The 20,479-nt window shown below is 38.1% G+C and overlaps 1 protein-coding gene, 1 long non-coding RNA gene and 1 pseudogene across 4 annotated transcripts in view; 1 reads left to right on the plus strand and 2 right to left on the minus strand.

Annotated features, from left to right (window-relative positions):
* The window catches only part of TRAPPC11 (trafficking protein particle complex subunit 11), a 37,269-nt gene extending 16,912 nt beyond the window's left edge, over positions 1–20,357 (minus strand). For both annotated transcript variants that reach the window (XM_070460090.1, XM_020876533.2), the window contains exons 1-17: positions 20,165–20,357; positions 14,752–14,976; positions 13,737–13,906; positions 12,990–13,060; positions 10,920–11,034; positions 10,066–10,165; positions 9,628–9,701; positions 7,923–8,019; positions 5,767–5,900; positions 4,965–5,112; positions 2,866–2,959; positions 1,845–1,924; positions 1,667–1,745; positions 1,528–1,582; positions 1,030–1,175; positions 488–549; positions 261–393 (exon numbers count right to left, since the gene is read on the minus strand). In XM_070460090.1, coding sequence (XP_070316191.1) covers positions 261–393; positions 488–549; positions 1,030–1,175; positions 1,528–1,582; positions 1,667–1,745; positions 1,845–1,924; positions 2,866–2,959; positions 4,965–5,112; positions 5,767–5,900; positions 7,923–8,019; positions 9,628–9,701; positions 10,066–10,165; positions 10,920–11,034; positions 12,990–13,060; positions 13,737–13,906; positions 14,752–14,955 — 1,762 coding nt within the window. In that variant the 5' untranslated portion in view covers positions 14,956–14,976; positions 20,165–20,357. The remainder of the gene's footprint in view (positions 1–260; positions 394–487; positions 550–1,029; positions 1,176–1,527; positions 1,583–1,666; positions 1,746–1,844; positions 1,925–2,865; positions 2,960–4,964; positions 5,113–5,766; positions 5,901–7,922; positions 8,020–9,627; positions 9,702–10,065; positions 10,166–10,919; positions 11,035–12,989; positions 13,061–13,736; positions 13,907–14,751; positions 14,977–20,164) is intronic.
* Positions 2,109–4,340, plus strand: LOC110126708 (uncharacterized). Of its 2 annotated transcripts, none has more exons than XR_002310515.2 (3): positions 2,109–2,172; positions 3,925–3,974; positions 4,288–4,340. It is a non-coding gene; the product is annotated as an uncharacterized lncRNA (long non-coding RNA). The 2 variants fall into 2 exon arrangements; XR_002310514.2 differs by having other exon boundaries at positions 2,111–2,234.
* LOC139032609 (glycine cleavage system H protein, mitochondrial pseudogene) lies at positions 11,041–12,963 on the minus strand (annotated as a pseudogene).
* Positions 20,358–20,479: the final 122 nt, after the last annotated feature.

The raw sequence follows: 20,479 nt of genomic DNA on the forward strand, positions 1-20,479 counted from the left end.
CAAATGTGTTTCAAATAACATCTGAACTAAGAATGAACACAGCAGAAAATTTTAAGACCTAAACTAAGTATTTAAAATTCTGACCATCCTTGTATGTCGATGGCGAAAGTAAAAAAAATAAAAAATAAACCAGTTTATCTACAAAATGACTGTATTTGGAAAATTCTTTCTTTGACTTTGTATTTATTATTCTGAATCTATTTATTTCTTAGAAAATGGGCAACTTCTCTAAGATAATACTAAAGATGCTGGTTACCCACCAAATGGCACAAAGTCCTGTACGCCTATTGTGAAAACATTGCTGCCAGCCAGAGAGATTCGGTCCGCCCACAGTTTCTGAGCAGTTTTCACAGCTAAGATATCACAGTCAGGTTCAGGATCAGGACTTTCATTCTGCATCAACACGGAGTTAAACATTTGTTTAGCTAATTATAAAAAAATACACATTTCTAGATACAGATTTTATATATAAAGAGTTCCAACCTACCATTAAAACATTTATGAGGTTTTTTTCTATCCGAGATTTCTGGTCATCTTTCAGCGTTGAAGCTAATAGGAAGGAAGAAGAAAAAATCAGAACTATAAGACAGGCAAGTAAGCCTGTGACCCCATATAGGTATTAGGGGGGTAAGCCCCAAGTAAGCCCAATAACCTCCCTACAGGTATTAAAATACTGTAGATAAATATCTCTTCTAAGATGGCTAAGCACAATTCCAGAAAACTGACAGCTCAGCTTTCTAAATCAGCCTCAAACTTTATGTATGTGAGTTTGAACTCTTACATGAAAAATTATTTTACACCATAGTTTGAAAAGTAAGGCAGAAGAAATCTGTTCTTCTCAACTACAGTAAGACCTTCAACTGTAATAAGTTCCATTAAAGTATAAACCCCTTCTCTCAGCAAAGTGACCGGCAGGTCATTCAAGTACTATCAGATATTTGATACTGAATTATTCTTCCAATTTAAAAGAAGCTTAAAGAGGCTCTGCAGTTGTTAAGATTCCAGATTTTACTCAAAGGATGTCATTACCTCTCCCTAGGAGTTCCAGGGAGTAAGTGATGTAATCTTTCAGCTGGGCCATGAGGTAGGAACACTTGAGAGCCGTGGTCAGTATAGATGTGAGCAGGGTCCACCACCCTTCACTCCGATAATCACACATCACATAATCTAGCAACCTGACAGAGGAAAACATGTCAGACACACCGAGCCAGCCTCATGAGGCAGTGTAGAAAGAGTTAGTGAAGAAACTAAAAGAAAGTGCTTTACTCATTTTATGTAAACTTCAGAAAAATCTTCCTGAAATAGTTCAACAGGTATTTTCACATTAAATATATGTGAGGTTTGCTAAGACTCTGAAAAGGACTGTACCAATAGATATTACTTGAAATTTAAAAAAAAAATCACAGAAATGGTGTTTAATAGAAGTGGGAATAAACACAGAAGTAATAAATCCTCCAATATAAATTTCCGTTGTCATTTAGCTGCAAGGGAATCAGAACGCTTACAAAAATAGTGAACAGGACTCACTTCAAAGCTTTGGTATAATCCTTTGCATAGTAATATTCCTCTCCCATTTGAACCACTATAAAGGAAAAAAAGATTGCATGAAACGAATCTGAAATCACTCGGAAGCCCCATGAAGTAGTGGCACGTCAGGGATACGCACTCAGGTGACTCTTCATTCTTGGACACTTGTATTTCTTAAACTGCGCAACGGCATTGCTCAGAAGAGTTATTATTACTTCCTGTTGGGAAAGATTAAGTGTGAAACGTTCCAATAAAAATAATCTCATGTTTTCCTTGAAAATACAGTCTGTGTTGGGAAAAAACAAAAGAAAACTCACAGAGTGAACAACACTTCTCTCCTTCAGCTGAATGGCAAGAATCCCCACCTTCTCTTTCTCGGGATCAGAAAGATCAAAACCTGTGTAAGAGAGGACACAGCCCATTTCAGAGAGCTCATTGAACACAAATCCTTCACAGGGACATTGGATGTGTACACTCCTTGAGTCCTTTACTATAATGTACTTCAGACTCTTCAACATTCTAGAACTCTGAAGAGTCTGAGAGGTGGCTCTATCGCACAGAATCTTCGGTGCGGCCTCTGTTCTGAATGGAGCGATGCTGAGCTCAACACTCTTCTGCTCAGTGGAAGCGACCACCTCAAAAGTGGTATTAAAAAAAAGTGGTATTGATATCATTATCTAGATAGAATACATTTCCTAGAGACCGAAGTAAATAATTTCTCTCTTTTTACCTTTGTATTTTGCATTGGGGTATAGCCAGTTAACAGTATTGCGACAGTTTCAGGTGAACGGAAGGGACTCAGCCATACGTATACATGTATCCATCCTCCCCCAAAGTAAATGATTTCTTAACACTTTAGGTTTAATGGCCACAGAAATTGCTCCAATTAAGTGTGTATAAAACAAGAAAGATGCAGAGAAATTATTTTTAAGGTAGTACAAGTAATGTTTTAAAGTGTCAAATCTAAAAATTGGCCACAGTGGCTTACTAAATTCTTTCGTTTAAGACAACAGATGTCCAAATGTGTTGATCACATCATTAGCTATGTTACTCTAAGATGCAGTGATAGAAACAATGCATTCTAAAAAGTAAATCTTAAAAAAATGTTTAGAATCTAAAAAAGACTGAATATACGTATATGTATAACTGACTCACTTTACTGGACAGCAGAAACACAATATTGTAAATTAACTGTACTTCAATTTTAAAGAATGCATAAAAAGCAAATATTTCTACCTCAACACAATTTGTTATACTAATGAAGCCAAAGGAAAAATTATAATAGCAATCTCTTGCCTTTCGAGATTGACAAAAAAGGGAAAAGGAAAAGTTATTTACTGAGTATTCCTTGTCGCCATGATCGTTGTCCATAGAAGTCAAGGACGCCTGCTTGTGTTTCTAAGGGATCAGGGCTGGGATACGTTACAGAAGCCTGTAAGTTAAAACACAGCCCTGAATAAGTTTACACAACCCGTCACTAACCAACTCTTCCCCAATCATTGTCAGAACAGAAAAGCTTCCATAAATACAAACCACACACTTAAATATCAAAATTGTGACTATTTTAAAACAATCTGAACTTTCACAAAATTAAACAAAAACTGTTTAATATTGCATCTGAGTTCTTAGTTGCTAAGTCGTGTCCAACTCCTTGCTATAGCCTGCCAGGCTCTTTTGTCCATGGGATTTCCCAGGCAAGAATTCTGGGAGGGGTCAGGTAGTCTCATAAAAATAAAACTGAATAAGCCAACCTGATTCTAACAAACGATCTCATAATAACTAACTTCTCTACATTTTCTTTTTATTTATAAACAAGTAAAAATATATTACAAATGAAACTTGATAGTTAAACCATATATATTTTGGGGCAAATAAAAATGTTATCAGAAGTTTTTTTTAAAAAGATATGATTTTCTTCTTTTCGCAAGTGTATTAAGTCCTGATATTGGTGGAGGAAGGATATTTTTGGCACCAGGATTCACAAATTTATGCTGCTTTCCTTTTTTTTTTTTTATAAACTTCTCCCCTCTGAAACCAAAATGTAATGAGTTTTTGTTGAAAAATAAAACTTCCAAAAGGAAAAGGATAAAAATTTAAATTACGTGTAGACCTACCACCACTATTAAGAGTGTGTGCATTATTCTTCTAGATTTTATATGTGAATGTTTACTTGTCATCAGCTGAAATAATTTTTCAACCTACTTTTTCCATTTAAAGACATTTCCTGTATCTCACCATATCACTGAATATTCTTCCAAAACATCATTTTTCATGGCTGCCTGCTATTCTACATTTTAACAGATTCCCTATAGTTGTTTAGATTATTATTACTTTGCACTACAATTAATAAATCTGTCAGAACAGTTTTATAAATAACTCTTAAAACTTATCTCTTAGGATCCCTTATCTGCTTTAGGCTTCCTGAATATGAAATTCCAGGTCAAAAGGTAGGCACAGTTTTTAAATTACTTGACAAAAGTAATTACTTGACAGAAATATAATTACTTGACAGAAGTTATCATTTTATACTCCACCCAGTATTTGCAAATGCCTGTTTACACATATCCTGATGAGGCCTTTTAAAATACTGTGCTCAGATGATAATATGACAAACTTTAAAAATATAAAACATACAATGAAATTATACATCACATACAAATAACATGGTAGAAAAGTGTCTTGGTATATTATGTTATTTAAGGGGAAAAAATTCAAACATTTAAAGTACTAATAAGCAAATTATTTTTTTTTTCTGAACAGCTTTTTAAGTAGCACTGCTGTTTAAATTCACCTATCTTCAGAGAAGAATTTTGAGACTTGAAGTGAAAATAAAATGATATAACTATATGAATGTAAGTGTCTCTATCTATGTATATACACATATACACATACTATATTTTTATTTTAAAAGGTGCTTATGGAGTAATTGGTATTTAAATATAAACATGCAAGAGAAAGGCAAAATAAAATGTCAAGTTTAAAAAAGCATGCAATTAATACACCTAAATAGATTCTTTGGAGTTTTCCATGGAGGAGAACTCCAGGAAGAGAAAGAAGTCCAGTGACGTCCTCTCCACTGGGTCAAAATAAAGCATATTGCTCAGTGTCCTTCAAACTGCAAAACAATGAATTTACAGTGTGGCAAAGACTAAACTGTGGCTTTCATTTTAAAGCAACTTTCCCTGGTCAAAATCACTAACTTATGGCTAATCAAAAATCAGTTCTTCAAAGAAAAATGTCTGCTTAGTTCATAGGTGAAAACAGAGTACTCAGGCTAAAGCTGAAAATAATCCTAATTCCTGAAAATATCAACGATAAAAACTTGTTATAGGCAAAGGCTTGGAAAAAAAGTATCAACACCAATCAGCTTTATCCTCTTTCAAGAGAAGGTTACTAAACTTCCTAATTGCCAGGTAATACAAGAGTCGGTGACTTACTTCATGGTTACAGAGGGCTTTGGCAAGCTGTTTCCGCTCCTGGGCATAGTACGCTGCCTGCTGATAATAGAAACCAGGATTCTGAGTCTGAATAGCTGTCAACCCCAACTTAATAGCTTCATCAAATAAATCTCCGAAGGCCTGGAATCTTCGGGGGGGGGGGGGGGATCAAGAAATTTTAAGAGAGAAAAGAAAAAGAAGCTTACTTCTATTAATACTAGTCTTTCATCCTGAAACCATAACCTCAGAAGACTGTATCCAGTAAATGCCACTGGTGAGCTGTAAACTGTGGGGACTGCTTTGTAAACACTAATACACAGTGATTGTAGGTTACAGAAAAATTCTCTAAGTCAACTCTCCCATGCTAGCAAGTCTTTATTAATGTATAATCAAACCAGATGTCAACATGGGGTTCCAACCATCCAAATACATCCATGTGTCTGGGAAATCTTTCATTTTAGCAATTTTCTGTCATCAGTCTCAGAGAGCAAATTCCATATCAGTAGGGATATTGTCTATTCACTGCTATATTCTCAGTGTCTGGACACATGAGAAACTTGATATATTTGTGTGTGTGTGTGTGTGTTGAATGAAAGAAATGGGACCAGTAAGCAGCTGATTCCCATTAAGGAACTGTATGAATCAATATCTGCCACTACACCAAACATGCTGGATCATTAAAAACCTACTTACTGACAAATATCTTAGTGAGATTTAAAACCAAAGTCCATGCTAACTCCATTCCTCCCAATTCCAAGAATTTGATTAAAAAAAAATTCTGAAAATCAAATTTAAAACATACTGTTTAGACATCCATGCTGCGTGCTCGAAAGCCAACTCTGCACTTCCGATTTTCTTCTTACACAAGTCAATATGCTTGCGGAACTGAGCGATTGCATCCAGCGGCGTGTTGTGTTGAAAACACAACCTACAGATCTGCAAGATGTAAAACCCAACACTGAAGTCAAGAAGAAACCCAAACTCAAAAGTGTGTTTATTTAAAAGTATATAAAATTTGAGACTAACTTTAAAAAAACTACAGAATGTCCATCTCTGAAGTTCACTAGAATTGAAGTACAATAGAACTGATTTTCTCTGTTAGCAAAGTTATCTAAAAAGGTTATGTCCCATCGATTAATGAAATAAAATTATTCACTATTTGTAGTGAATCTATTCTATACCTTAGAAAGTTTTAAGGTATATAGCATAAGGAAATATTAAGCCCAGTGAAGAGCATAAAGATGGGCAAAAATAAAATATTTCCCACAGGTAACTGAGAAAGGACAGATGAACTTTCAGTTTTAGAACTATCAGAAAGCAAAAGATACCGTGCAGCACAATAAAAGCACAGTAGCCTCTGTATCAAAGAAGGATTACAGAAATTCTTGAAAAATTTTTCTCTGGGATACTATTTCAAAGTAATAATCTATACATATGTGGGGCAAATGAAAAAAAAAGAAGAAACAAGGCCTAGATTTATTTGTACATGCGTACTGTTGTGGCTTAGTCACTCAGTCACGTCCAACTCTTTTGCAACCCCATGGACTGTAGCCGGCCAGGCTCCTCTGACCACGGCATTCTCCAGACAAGAATACTGGAGTGGGTTGCCATGCCCTCCTCCAGGGACACTTCAGGGATCGAACCCAAGTCTGCTGCTTGGCAGGCAGATTCTTTACCACTGAGCCACCTGAAAAGCTCACATACTTATTAGCAGTTTTGATTTTATTTTTTAGGTAAAAAGGGATAAATGAAAAGTTGTATCTCTCATCCATCCCTGTCCCTCAGGGATCCAATTTCCCCCTCTAAAGGCAACCAGCTCCTGGCATTTGTGGTATAGTCTATGCTCAGACAAGTATGTGCACGCATTGACATGTGAACTATTAATATTATTTTCATACAAATAGCATTTCACTAAATGTACTGTTCTGTGCCTCACTTTTTTCACCTACCAATATATTTTCGATATCATTCCATTTCAATATGCGGAGCTGCCTCATTCTTAATAGTTGTGTATTTCATTGTTCGGAGTTATTTATGTTGACCAATCACTTACTGCTGGGTTTCCAATCCTTTCTTATTACAAGATGCAATAAATATCCTCAAACACGTGATTTGTAAGTCTTAGCACAGATGTGGGATAAATTCCCAGAAATGGAATTGCTAGGTCAAAAGGAATGTGCAAATTTAAATCTTCACAGTCATTACAAAAAAAATAGTTTCTGTAGAAGGTGTACCAATCTACACCTACAGGAGTAATGAATTGAGTGTCTGTCTGCCCTCACATCACTAACCCAGAGCCAGCCTCTTTAAAAGATGAGTGCAGAAAGATGAAAAGCAAACACACAGCCTCTCTTACCTTCCAGAGGCGTCTACTCCTACCATATACAATCTTAAAGTGCTCACATAACAGGTATAAAAGTCTTCTCTAAGGGGAATAAGTAGACTTTTTCTGGACCTATGCCATTACACCAAAGAAGGCTTACCCAGTTCTAATAGATTGCATCTTTTAAAATTCAGTACTATAGGCAGCTTTCTTCTCACTGTCTCCTGCGCCCACTTAAAAACAAAAGACCCTCCTCAAGGAGTTTACAAAGATAAAACTGTTCTAAATGAGAACTCTGGGACCCATAGCTCATAACCAAGCATTACAATTAGGCTGCTAAGAACCAGGGCAGCCCTTGAGATAAGGGACATAATGGGACAGAACAGAATTAACCACCTGGAGAAGGGAATGGCAACCCGCTCCGGTATTCTTGCCTGGAGAATTCCACGGACAGAGGAGCCTGATAGGCTACAGTCCAGAGGGGTCACAAAGAGTCGGACATGACTGAGTGCCCAGAACAGTTTATCAAGTGATCACTTTTCAGAGCAAGTGACTCATCAGGATTTTCAAATCTTAAGTGGACAATCCCATATTTAAAGCCAAATATTCCTGACTCTTGGAAGTGGAACTATTACCTTGTAGTTTGTAAATCCTGCCATGGTCTTAATTTCCAGAATGTTAGTTTCATGGGCTCTCAATTCATGTACAAGGTTATAGGCAGTCCTGTAATTCCTAATAAAAACACGGGGAAGGTGGTTAATCATGATGCCGGTTGATTTTAAGGAAAGATTCCTATCAGCAAAATTACCAGAAATAACAGTCAACATTTACTCAACGTGTCTTAACATCCAACAGCTTCAGTAACAACATACAGGGATCAGTCTCTGACGCCCTGGAAAATGACACATTGATTCGTTATGTGTGGGAGGAGTCAATGTCTTTTTGCTGAGAACAGAACCCATGGTAGATTGTTTGGTCACTAACACCTGTCTGCAGCTGACAAGAAGTAAGTTGAAAAAATGAAAGTAAAGTGGGAAATTGACCAAGAGTTACATGGAAAAGTTAACATTCTGTTAAAATACAGGTAATTTTTAAAAGCATCACTGTTGAGCTCCTCAAACAGACAGACATTGTACAAGCAAAGAAGGAACCATCAGGACAGAGATGGGTCAGCAGCTTTAAACCCAGGCATCTCTCCACATCAAGTCGGGACCACTGGTCTCGGGAACGGACTGCAGTGGAGACACCCTCAGGGCAGCTAGTGCTTAACGAGAGAGCAGGGAGAGAAAGCAAAGTCTGACAGAAGGTAATGAGAAAAATCGCAGTCTTCGCCAAAGAAAACTGCGCCTAACTTCTCCAGGTAATAGCTTTCTTTCCAGCACTGTTTTTGAACAGAATTAGAATTGAAGGTGTTTCACTAATACCATGGACAATAAATAAACTACCTTTTAAAATGAGCTAAAACTATACATGAAGTTGCTGAGATTTATAAAACACGATTTGGTGTTTAGCACTTCATTAGGAACAAAAAAGAAGAGGTTTCAGCAATATTCTTCTGAGTAACAGACTTACTTATAATTTTTCTCTATTCCACCTCCCATGTATACTTAACCCTTCCTCAATTTTAGGATATAAAGCTGGTTTTTATCCTTTTGCTACACTGGCACTGTCAATCTTAAAAAATTCAGTTAAGCTAGAAAGAGATGTTTGACTATATTGTGTGTAGCAAAATAAAAGCAAAGGGATAAAATATCTAACCACTGCAAAGCATCTGCAACTATTCTTCAAAGTGCTAAACAGAGCCTTTGAATAATAGATGATGCTACTGGCAGGTATTATAAACTAAAAACAAAATTAATAAAAATAAAATCACAGTTGAATTGAATAAATGTACTACACACCTTAAAACATTCAGTCTGATTCAGATAATGTTCAATACATATTAAGCTTTGAAAATCAGTCTTACCACAAGGGTTTTACTGAATACACAAATGAGAAGCAGGCAATAGGATGAGAAAAATTTTAGTACTCTATTTCTTTAGATCATGAAATTAATTAAATTAGAACAGAAAGCTTTCTAGCACTGTAAAATTTATCTTTGATAATAAAATGGATATTTTTTCAAAAAAACTCAAACATTATATTCCATTTATCTCTAGAAAAATTAAAGTTGAATATTACGAACCTGAATTTAACCAAGATAAACATTTTAAAAATTAAAGTTTGAAAAAAAATAAAAAATAAATAAAAATTAAAGTTTGGTTGTGATTCAGAAATTGCTGTTAATATGTTATTGTTAACATAAAGAAAAATCTAGTTTGACAACAGTTAGTAACTTACTTGAGAGCATTTTGTGTATCTTGTTTCAACTCACTGAAGAAAGCTATTTTGAACTGATGTCTAACAAATAAAAGCTGAAAAAGATAGAAAAAAAATACATTACACATCTTCTCTTAAAAATATAAAAATTATAATAATGCTTGTTGAGAGGAAATCTAAAAGTATAAAGGAAAATATTCAAAAGAAAGGTTCAAGGATTATTCCAGTAAACAAATGTAGTTAGGAAGGCTATAAAAGTACATCTTCAAGAGCTTTAAGGGCAAAGAGGACAAAAGATAAAGTAATTTTTAAAAGCTTAAAAAAAAAACTTCAAAAGTACAGAAGCCATTTAAAAACATCAAAGTATTTAAGAACTTTAATCTCCTCAAAAATAACTGATGATGAACAATCTGCTCTAAAATGCTGCTATTATTTCCTCCTCTAGGAAAAGACGTGTACCTGGTGTGTTGTTTTATTCAAAAATTCTTTATGAGATTTCACTCTTCTAATCTCAGTGTAGTAATAAGTCTGTGCATGTTCATAAAAGGCATTTTCTAATCTGTTAAAAAAAAAAACCAACATTCAAATGCTAAAGTTACTTTAAACCAAAGTGTTTTCAATAACCACATTTCTAGACCTGAAAGTAAATCCTGACAGAGATAATGCCTGATTGACTTCATAAGATAAAGAGTAAAACAAACTATAAACTAAATTTTTAGAAAAAAATATCTAAAAATAAGACCAACCAAAAGCCATTTAAAACTATTTACATTCTAGGAAATAATCAATAAAAATAACTTTTACAATTTCTAAAAATTAGGTAAGCTCTAAGATTACCCCCACTCCACTTATTTTATTATTTTATAAGTATGAAAGAAATAAGATATCTAATACTCAATTAGATTTGACTGTTTTTGTGACTATAACATTTAGGGTTTAAAGATAAAGAAAACTAACAGGAAAGGGACCAGAAGTGAGAACTAGCAAATGAAGTGAAAGTAACATTTGGGTAAGTTAAATCCTGCTTCATTCTATAATTATGAGATTACAGAGGAACCAAATTGCCTGAAGATGGATAAACAACTCAAAGTTCTGCTTATGAAAATAAGCACATATCAGAAGTATCTTCCCAGGGCATGAAAGAAAGCTGACTTCAAAGTCAAACAAAGATTGACCTTCAAGGTTCTTCCTCCTTGGAAGAGTTCTGAAGTTATAAAAGGGTTTCAATACAGCTAATGAAAATGTGCAAAAAAGTAAAATAAAAAGGATTAGTCAAAACTTAAATAATTCAATATACTGTCTCAGTTATTTACCTTATAATATAACCCACAAGGTGGTCTGTATGGGGCAGTACAAACAAAGACTTTCCTGATAGCTCACATGCGTTGCATAAGGCTGCAGCCCTTTCTGAAGCAATGACATCTTCTCCTGTTGACAAGTTTCATAAGGAGAGAACATCAACATATTTTTCTAAATAAACACTTTCCCAAACTGGTACAACATAATTAAAAAAAAACTCAAGCCACTTTTCACATCTGTAGGACCCCAGGGGCCCTTGAGAGCTTTGTGGGGCGCTTAGAAGCTGTACCATACATCTCTGTTATAGAAAAACACTATGGAATTTTCTAGAGAGCCAAGATAGACAGGCCAAGGAATGACAACAGATATGCCACGCAACTGTTTCAAAAACTGTAACTAAAAATAAAAGCAATTAATTCATGAAAATGGTTTGCAAAACTATTTAAGATGCTTCAAGTTTCAACACAGAAACTAAAATATATTTTGACTTCTAAAGTTTGAGATGGTAGAAGAAACAAGAACTTGAAATAAGACATTTTCTTATAGGAAATTAGAAAAACTCCCCCCCAGTACTTATCTTTGCCCTATTGGAAATTTAAAAAAAAAATAAAATTACATAAGGAATATAATTTCAACTAGATCTCATAAGCAAAAAAACCTTAATTTTAAACATTAAGTGAACAACTATGCTGTCAATTAATATGTGCCTCCCTAGGTGAGGTGAGTGGAACTGGGGAGCAGAACTTGAGAAGATCTGCACTCTTTAATGTTTTTAATTCTTTTATAATAAGCATTTACTCCTGCATTACTGGCACTTTTTTAAGGTTAACATACCATCTTTCGCATAACCAAATGCATAAAAGATTTTATTTATTTTATTTTTTTTTAAGAAGTTGAATATTTTATTATTAAATTGTTTATTCTCCTGCAAGGCTGTTGCTTCACTGTATAAAAATAGCGCCAGCAAACATAGTATATTGCAAAGTTAAGACAGTAATATTCTTCACTGGACACTATACAACTAACAAACTTTTCTCCACTGCCAGTTATTTCTAGTGGGAAGATCATTTTGACCCAAAACCAAGGATAGCTGTAAGCAAGTTACAATGTCATATAAGGTATAAGATAACCATGTTATCCTTGAATTACATAATTTTTGTAATTAGTTTTATCAGAGATAATTTCAGGAATTCTGAATAGTATAACTGGACCCTAGCCTAAAAATCACAGGATGCTGTGGAAAAGATACAGTGTTTATCTGAAGGCATTAGAAAGTTAAGGGGTATTTTCTTCAGGAACATTGTTACAAGTAGTTTCTTTTGCTAAAAGTTGCTTTTTAAATATCTATCCACCACTAATTTAAGACAACTATGCTAGATTAAGTTGTTTCAAAGTAGTTTATTTAGGGGTTCCATTTTCACTCTTCAATAGATTTTATGTATTTTTCATATGCTTCTTCACTCATTAGTTCATCTAGTTCTGAAGGGTTACTGAATGTCATCTTGATCAGCCAACCATCTTCATAACAAGACTTGTTGACAAGTCCTGGATTTTCTGCTAGAGCTTTATTAATTTCTGTCACTTCTCCTGATAGAGGGGAATAGAGTTCACTAGCAGCTTTCACACTTTCCAAAGCACCAAACTCCTCTTGTTTGTTCAACTTTGTCCCAACTTCAGGCAGACTACAGTAAACAACATCTCCCAAAGCTTCCTGTGCAAAACTGCTGATTCCCACTGTTCCAACACCGTTTTCTGTTGTTACCCAATCGTGTTTTTCTGTGAATCTCCGCACCGACAGCAGGGCAGGGCCGGTGCGCAGTGCCCGGACGGCGCCCGACCGCAGTCCCCGGGGCCGCGGCGAGCAGGGTGCGCTGGGTGCCGAGACGGCGCGCAGGCTGCCGACCGCGCCCGCACGCTCCGCACCGCTTGCAGCGCCGTGTTCGCACGGGTGCAGTGGGTCTCCGCGTGGCTCCTAGAGCACCCCGGCCGGCGGGGGCCAAAAGATTTTAATATTAAAGACAATGCCTCCTGGTAATAAGAACTAGAGGGATAAACCAATTATTTGTTAAGCAACTTTCTGCTACCTGGGGGCAAGGGGGTTTTCTTCTGAATCAGAACCACTGCAACTTTGGTGTTTCTCCCTTGTAAACTCTGCCTGCGGGGGAATAGAGCAATAAGATGAATTAATAATTAAATTGTGTTTAAAAACTTAAAAAGTATATTCATGATTTTACATAAGATACAAGATTGACAATTTAGTCCAAGAAAGACAAATTTAAACTAAAAAAAAAAAAAAATCAAGATTAGGGATATTTTTTTCCCCACATATAATGAAACATACATGCCACAATTATTTAAATTTTAAAAGTATAATCTCACATTGAGCTCTCATTTCTTACAAAAAAAATCTTAGAAGGCAAAAGTTTAACATATACTTTAATGTAAAAGTTACACAACTACTTATTTCTTTATAGTGATATGTTAGAACAGTCATCCAAAAGAATTATTTAGAAACAAATGGTAATAAAGCAAAAAGTGTTTTATGAGACTAAATAATAAACCACTACAGTTCAAAAATATATATAAATGCAAGAAGAAACATTTGGATATTCAGGCCAATTTGTCTCTGAAATTTCTTCCCATTGCTTAGCATTCTGTAAGTTAAGGTCAGTTAATGCTACCTGTTAGCAAGTCAACAGGTTTCCCTGGAGGCCAGAGATCCCCGAATGACCACTGCAGTCTTAACAGCACTCAGCTGCCTTCACTAAGCTTCGGTAAGCCCCAGAGGTGGGTCTGACCGCACACGGTCAACCTGACGAAGGGGACCATACCTGACTATTTCCACTCTGGTGGCACATTCGGACTGCTTTTCTTTCCACTGGGGCTCGTCCCAGTCCAGTTCATAAAACACGACCACTAGGGCTGGCACCAGATTCAGATGTTTGTTCATCCAGCCCGTCTTTAAGATCCCTTTGGGGATGTACCATTCATACGAAGTTCTCTGCAAACATTGGCCAAAGTTGAAAAGAGGTACTTGACAAGGAGAACAGCAGAGACCACTTGTTATGAAGTGCAGGCACTTTCTGGTTATTTCTCTCATTCCACATACACATGCCACACCTTTTAAAGATAACACCTTTTACAGAGACCAAATAAGAGACAGCAATTTTTAGAGGTAGACACTCAACCCTAGAGCCAGTACCGTAACCATTTAAAGGACCAAAGCCGAAGCATTTCTAATGCCATCAAGTCTTTCAAATAACGATGTCAAGCTTTCAAATTCGAGAGGCTGAACGAAACAGCCCTTTTCCCAATAAATTCTACTTATATGCCTCACTATCCAGATTCTGCTCTTGTAAAAGCTGCTCAGGTGTTCTCTAAAGCCCATAATGGCTTCATTTGTTTCTAAGTCACATGGCAGGATGGCATTATACCTCCTTGTGGGTAAAAGAAAAAAATGAAGGATAATTCCTAAGTACAGTGGCGTAAGAGCAATCACTGGGTCAGCAGGAGTGCCACGTCGTGGGGAGGGGATGGCCTGAAGCACCCAGATCCCCCCACATCACCCCCAAAGCACCTGCACCAACCCAGACTACTCCCGCTCACGCTGGTCCAACATTTACTCCACATGAGCAAAGAGAGGACAGAACACAAAACACCCTGGGAACTTGCAGCGTATTACACACATGAAAACATCTAGAGTTTTCTTCACGCACCTCTGTAACCATACCCTTGATAAACTCAGGGGTTTTCCTGCACAGATATAGGAACAAAAAAGATATACACACTCAAAGAAGGGGAGAGAGAGGGAGAAGGAGGGTCCCCTTGCAAGTATAATGTCATTACCTTGGGTCTACATTTAGGATACTCATGGTCACCTGGGAGCACCTTGAAAGAAATAGGTACCCGATCAGCCCTCCGGTTGGCACAGAAGGCATCCCAGACAGCTCGATGGACAGCATTGTAGACCACATCCAGGCCTGTGAGAGTGACGAAAGCCATAGGCCGACAGCATAATTCTACAGGGAAGTCCCACTGTGTAGGGCTCATGTTTAAGATGTCACGAAAACTCTGAAATGCAAACGTTAAAACATTAATAATTAATTTAGTAAAAGCCCATATCCTCATCTAACATATGAACCTCTACCATTCAGGAAATATTACAAAAAGGCAAAAGACTTTGAGTGTTTACAAACTGTCGAGCAAATCCAAAACAGAGCAAATGGGAAAAGTTTAACTCTTGAATTGGACCTATTAAAATTTAATAACTACACATGGACAGCACCAGATGGTCAATAACAAAATCAGATTGATTACATTCTTTGCAGCTGAAGATGGAGAAGTTCAATACAGTCAGTAAAAACAAGACCAGGAGCTGACTGTGGCTCAGATCATGAACTCCTTATTGCCAAATTCAGACTTAAATCGTAGAAAGTAGGGAAAACTACTAGACCATTCATGTATGACCTAAATCAAATCCCTTATGATTATACAGTAGAAGTGACAGTAGATTCAAGGGACTAGATCTGATAGAGTTCCTGAAGAACTATGGATGGAGGTTTGTGACATTGTACAGGAGGCAGTGATCAAGACCATCCCCAAGAAAAAGAAATACAAAAAAGAATAGTTGTCTGAGGAGGCCTTACAAATAGCTGAGAAAAGAAGAGAAGCTAGAGGCAAAGGAGAAAAGGAAAGATATACCCATCTGAATGCAGAGTTCCAAAGAACAGTAAGGAGAGATAAGACAGCATTCCTCAGTGATCAATGCAAAGAAATAGAGGAAAACAATAGAATGGGAGAGACCTCCCCCCATCTAGGGACCTCCCCTAGAGACCTCTTCAAGAAAATTAAGAGATACTAAGGGGAAAAAAAAAGAGAGAGAGAGAGAGAGATACTAAGGGAAATTTCATGCAAAGATGGGCACCATAAAGGACAGGAATGGTATGGACCTAACAGAAGCAGAAGATATTAAGAAGAGGTGGCAAGACTACACAGAAGAACTGTACAAAAAGATCTTCATGACCCAGATAACCATGATGGTGAGATCACTCACCTAGAGCCAGATACCCTGGAATGCAAAGTCAAGTGGGCCTTAGGAAGCATCACTGCGAACAAACCTAGTGGAGGTGATGGAATTCCAGTTGAGCTACTTCAAATCCTAAAAGATGATGCTGTGAAAGAGCTGCACTCAATATGCCAGCAAATCTGGAAAACTCAGCAGTGGCCACAGGACTGTAAAGATCAGTTTTCATTCCAATCCCAAAGAAAGGCAATGCCAAAGAATGCTCAAACTACCACACAATTGCACTCATCTCACATGCTAGCAAAGTAATGCTCAAAATTCTCCAAGTCAGGCTTCAACAGTACATGAACCGTGAACTTCTGGATGTTCAAGCTGGATTTGGGAAAGTCAGAGGAACCAGAATCAAATTGCCAACATCCACTGGATCACAGAAAAAGCAAGAGAATTCCAGAAAAATATATACTTCTGCTTTATTGATTACTCCAAAGTCTTGACTGTGTAGATCACAACAAACTGGAAAATTCTTCAAGAGATGGGACTACCAGACCACCTGAACTGCCTCTTGAGAAATCTGTATGCAGATCAAGAAGCAACAGTTAGAACTGGACATGGAACAATGGACTGGTTCCAAATCGGGAAAGGAGTACCTCAACGCTGTATATTGTCACCCTGCTTATTCAACTTCTATGCAGAGTACATCATGCACAAGCTGGAATCAAGATTGCCGGGAGAAATATCAATAACCTCAGGTATGCAGATGATTCCACCCTTATGGCAGAAAGTGAAGAGGAACTAAAGAGCCTCTTGATGAAAGTGAAAGAAGAGGGGAAAAGTTGGCTTAAAACTCAACATTCACGAACAAAGATCATGGAATCCGGTCCCATCACTTCAAGGCAAACAGATGGGGAAACAATGACAGACTGTACTTTCTTGGGCTCCAAAATCACTGCACATGGTGACTGCAGCCACAAAATTAAAAGACACCTGCTCCCTGAAAGAAAAGCTATGACCAACCTAGACAGCATATTCATATGCAGAGACCTACTTTGCCGACAAAGGTCCGTCTAGTCACAGCTATGGTTTTTCCAGTAGTCATGTTTGGATGTGAGAGTTGGACTATAAAGAAAGCTGAGTGCAGAAGAACTGATGCTTTTCAACTGTGGTGTTGGAGAAGACTCGAGACTGCAGGAGATCCAACCAGTCAATCCTAAAGGAAATCAGTCCTGAATATTCATTGGAAGGACTGATGCTGAAGCTGAAACTTCAATCCTTTGGCCACCTGATGTGAAGAACTGACTCATTGGAAAAGTCGCTGATGCTGGGAAAGATTAAAGGCAGGAGGAGAAGGGGATGACAGAGGATGAGATTGGATGGCATCACTGACTCGATGGACATGAGTTTAAGCAAGCTCCAGGAGTTGATGATGGACAGGGAAGCCTGGGGTGCTGCAGTCCACAGGGTCACAAAAAGTCGGACATGACTGAGAAACTGAAATGAACTGACTGGTGTAACATTTTTTAAAAATCTTTCATTGGAAGGACTGATACTGAAGCTGAAGCTCAATACTTTGGCTACCTCTTGTGAAGAACTGACTCACTTGAAAAGACCCTGATGCTGGGAAAGATTGAAGGCAGGAGGAGAAGGGGGCGACAGAGGATGAGATGGTTGGACGGCATCGCCAACTTGATGGACATGAGTTTGAGCAAGCTCTGAGAGATGGTGAAGGTCAGGGAAGCCTGGCGTGCTGCAGCCCATGGGGCTGCAAAGAGTCGGACACTACTGAGCGACTGAACAACATGTATAACGGTTGTAGTTAACTTTAAGACAGTCACTATTTCTAGTAACATCTCAAAACCACACAGAACTTCAGGATGAACAGACTAAAAAAGCAGGAGGATGATCAAACTACCTACTTCAATTATTAAAAATAATATAGTAATGATTGACTGACTTATACAATAAAGTACAATTATCTCTAATTTCTCTGTAACTGCTAATGTTTGATTTCCTGAACTATCATTAAAATTGTAGGCTAATTATCTAAATAGCTATGTTGTCTCATTTCTCCACAATTAATGCAAAAACATCACTTAAAGGAAAATCTACAAGGGAAAAATTAGTAATGAATGGAACCCTCTAGGAGAACATATTTCAATTGTGTCTGTTAGCTGAGCAGTGGGCTATATCAATCCAAGATGCACTAAGTTTACAAAAGCAATCATATAAAGATGTGCTTATTGCGAACAAAATTATCACTGTATTATAAGAATAATTTATCAAAAAAAAAAAAAGAATAATTTCTTGTTTCCAAACACATGTACCAAAAGACTGGTTTAAAAGGTGATCTTCATCAGCATGTCATACAGGACTCACACAATTTCTGTGAGAGCACTTAGGCCACCGAACGGTATTTTTACCTGAAAAGTTGATTTAGGAAAGGCTATTAGGCTTCTCACCTTAGGTACTAAAGGAACACTGGGTACTAGATAATCGGTTTGGAAAGCCTACCAGAAACAACAGAGGTCCACAATAGACAGACGTTTCAGAACTGCTTAAACAGATAGTCTGAGGACAGGATTAAGCTATGAGGGCAAAGGACTGCATGTTCAGAAAAACAGCTATTCTAGTTTCAGTGAATCTGGGGTGAAAAGAAAAATGAGATGGTCAAAGCACAATCTGAGTACCACTGCTTGATCCCAAAGAGTCTAGATTAGAGCCCTAAATGCCTACTTCCTTTAATAACCCCAGAGACTCAAAAGAATTAGTTGTGGTCCTTGAATATGGGGTGGAAATAAGGAGAAACAGAAATGACTATTAATCATTTAAAATCCTGTCCAAGAGAAATATAACATAAACTACTAATACATAAATAACTTCAAATTTTGTAGTAGTCACATTAAAAAGGGATGAAATTAATTTTAATATGCTATTTAACCGATGTCCAAAATATTATCAATTCAACATAACCATGAAAGCTACTAGTGAAACTTCTTACCTTTTTTAATACTAAGTCTTTCAAAGTCTGGTCTGTATTGTACACTCAGGCTATCTCAATCAGGCTAGTCTATTTCAAACGCCATCTATGGCGACTGGCTATTATACTAAACTCTGCAGCTCTAAATGATGGTAACTCTGTACAAAAAAATTACCATATGAAAATAAATCAGAAAGTCTTGCCACATACTACCTTAGGAAGTTTTTGCATTTGAAATGGCTATGCCCTGTCAGTGGACAAAAAAAAAAAAAAAATGGGAAGAATATCAGCAAAGGCCAATTGCAGAGATTGTCTGGATCTCGATGACAGCCTATAGGAGAAATTTCCAGATCTCCAGAAGAAACCAATGAGGCAACTAACCAAACTATGATCTAGAAGGAGATGGAGAAATAGGAAGTAAACACTCTGGATGGGAGACCAAGCAGTGCAAGGGGAGTAGTCTGGAAGCTGGCGTGATCATCAATTACAAGGAAGACTCTCGGAGGGAATACATGAGTGCTATGTCGCTTCAGTCATGTCCGACTCTTTGCGACCCCATGGACTGTAGCCCACCAGGCTCCTCTGTCCATGGGATTCTCCAGGCAAGAATATTGGAGTTAAGTGGCCACGCACTCCTCGAGGGTATCTTCCCGAGCCAGGGATCGAACCCACCAACTTTATGCCTCCAGCATTGGCGGATGGGTTCTTTACCACTAGCGCCACCAGGAATGACAGACTGCAAAGAAAGGTGACCTAATCAAAGTGGCAGGTAATAAGAATAATAATGCTGCAGGCCCTATTTTTTAGTTAACGGAGGTTCAGGATGCGCAGGACACAAGGCCGGTAAGGATGGGACTCAACCATGTCCAATTACAAAAACGATCAAAAGAGGAACGACAGCTTGGGGCCGGGACGGTGAAACAAAAGCTGATGCTGAGGTTGTGAAGCAATAGCCCGACTTAGGAAAGACATGGGCCCCCCCTCACGGTGCAGAATCTTGCTCCGGGGCTCAAATGAAGAAACGCTGTAGTCCTAAAGGCAGACGCTCACCTTCCTCCTCTCCTCCCAGCCCCACCCCCCTTAAAGCTGGGGCGTCTTTTCTTTAGCAGGTAATAGAGAAATGCACTCGCTGATGCTGTAGGAAACCACAGTACCCCCCCCACACACACACCAAAAAAAAAAAAAAAACCAGCATATTTAGGCGCTAGCAATGTCCCTCGGAGGTTTGCCCCGGCCCCGGAGGTCTTCCAACCCGGACTCACCCAGGTCGCACCTCCCGGGCCCGCTGCGGCTGTGGCCAGTCACCACCAGCTGGCGGAGGAAGAGAGGAAGCAGGCAGAAATGTCACAGAATGCCGCCGGGAGAAGGGTTGCCGCCGTCCCAGCCGCCGCCGCCCCTGCGCTGGGGGCCAGCAACCTAAACTTCCCAGGGCCCACCTGCGCAGGCACAGGAAGCACTTTCCGGACCTGAGTGACAGCGCTATGCACCAATCGCAGCCCCGGAACTGGACGCCGCTCCCGGAAACGTAAGGAAGGGGCTCCGCGTCCTAGAGGAGAAGGAGCTGGGGGGCGGGGAAA

Source organism: Odocoileus virginianus, chromosome 32, assembly GCF_023699985.2.
Source record: "Odocoileus virginianus isolate 20LAN1187 ecotype Illinois chromosome 32, Ovbor_1.2, whole genome shotgun sequence".
Classification (NCBI taxonomy): domain Eukaryota; kingdom Metazoa; phylum Chordata; class Mammalia; order Artiodactyla; family Cervidae; genus Odocoileus; species Odocoileus virginianus.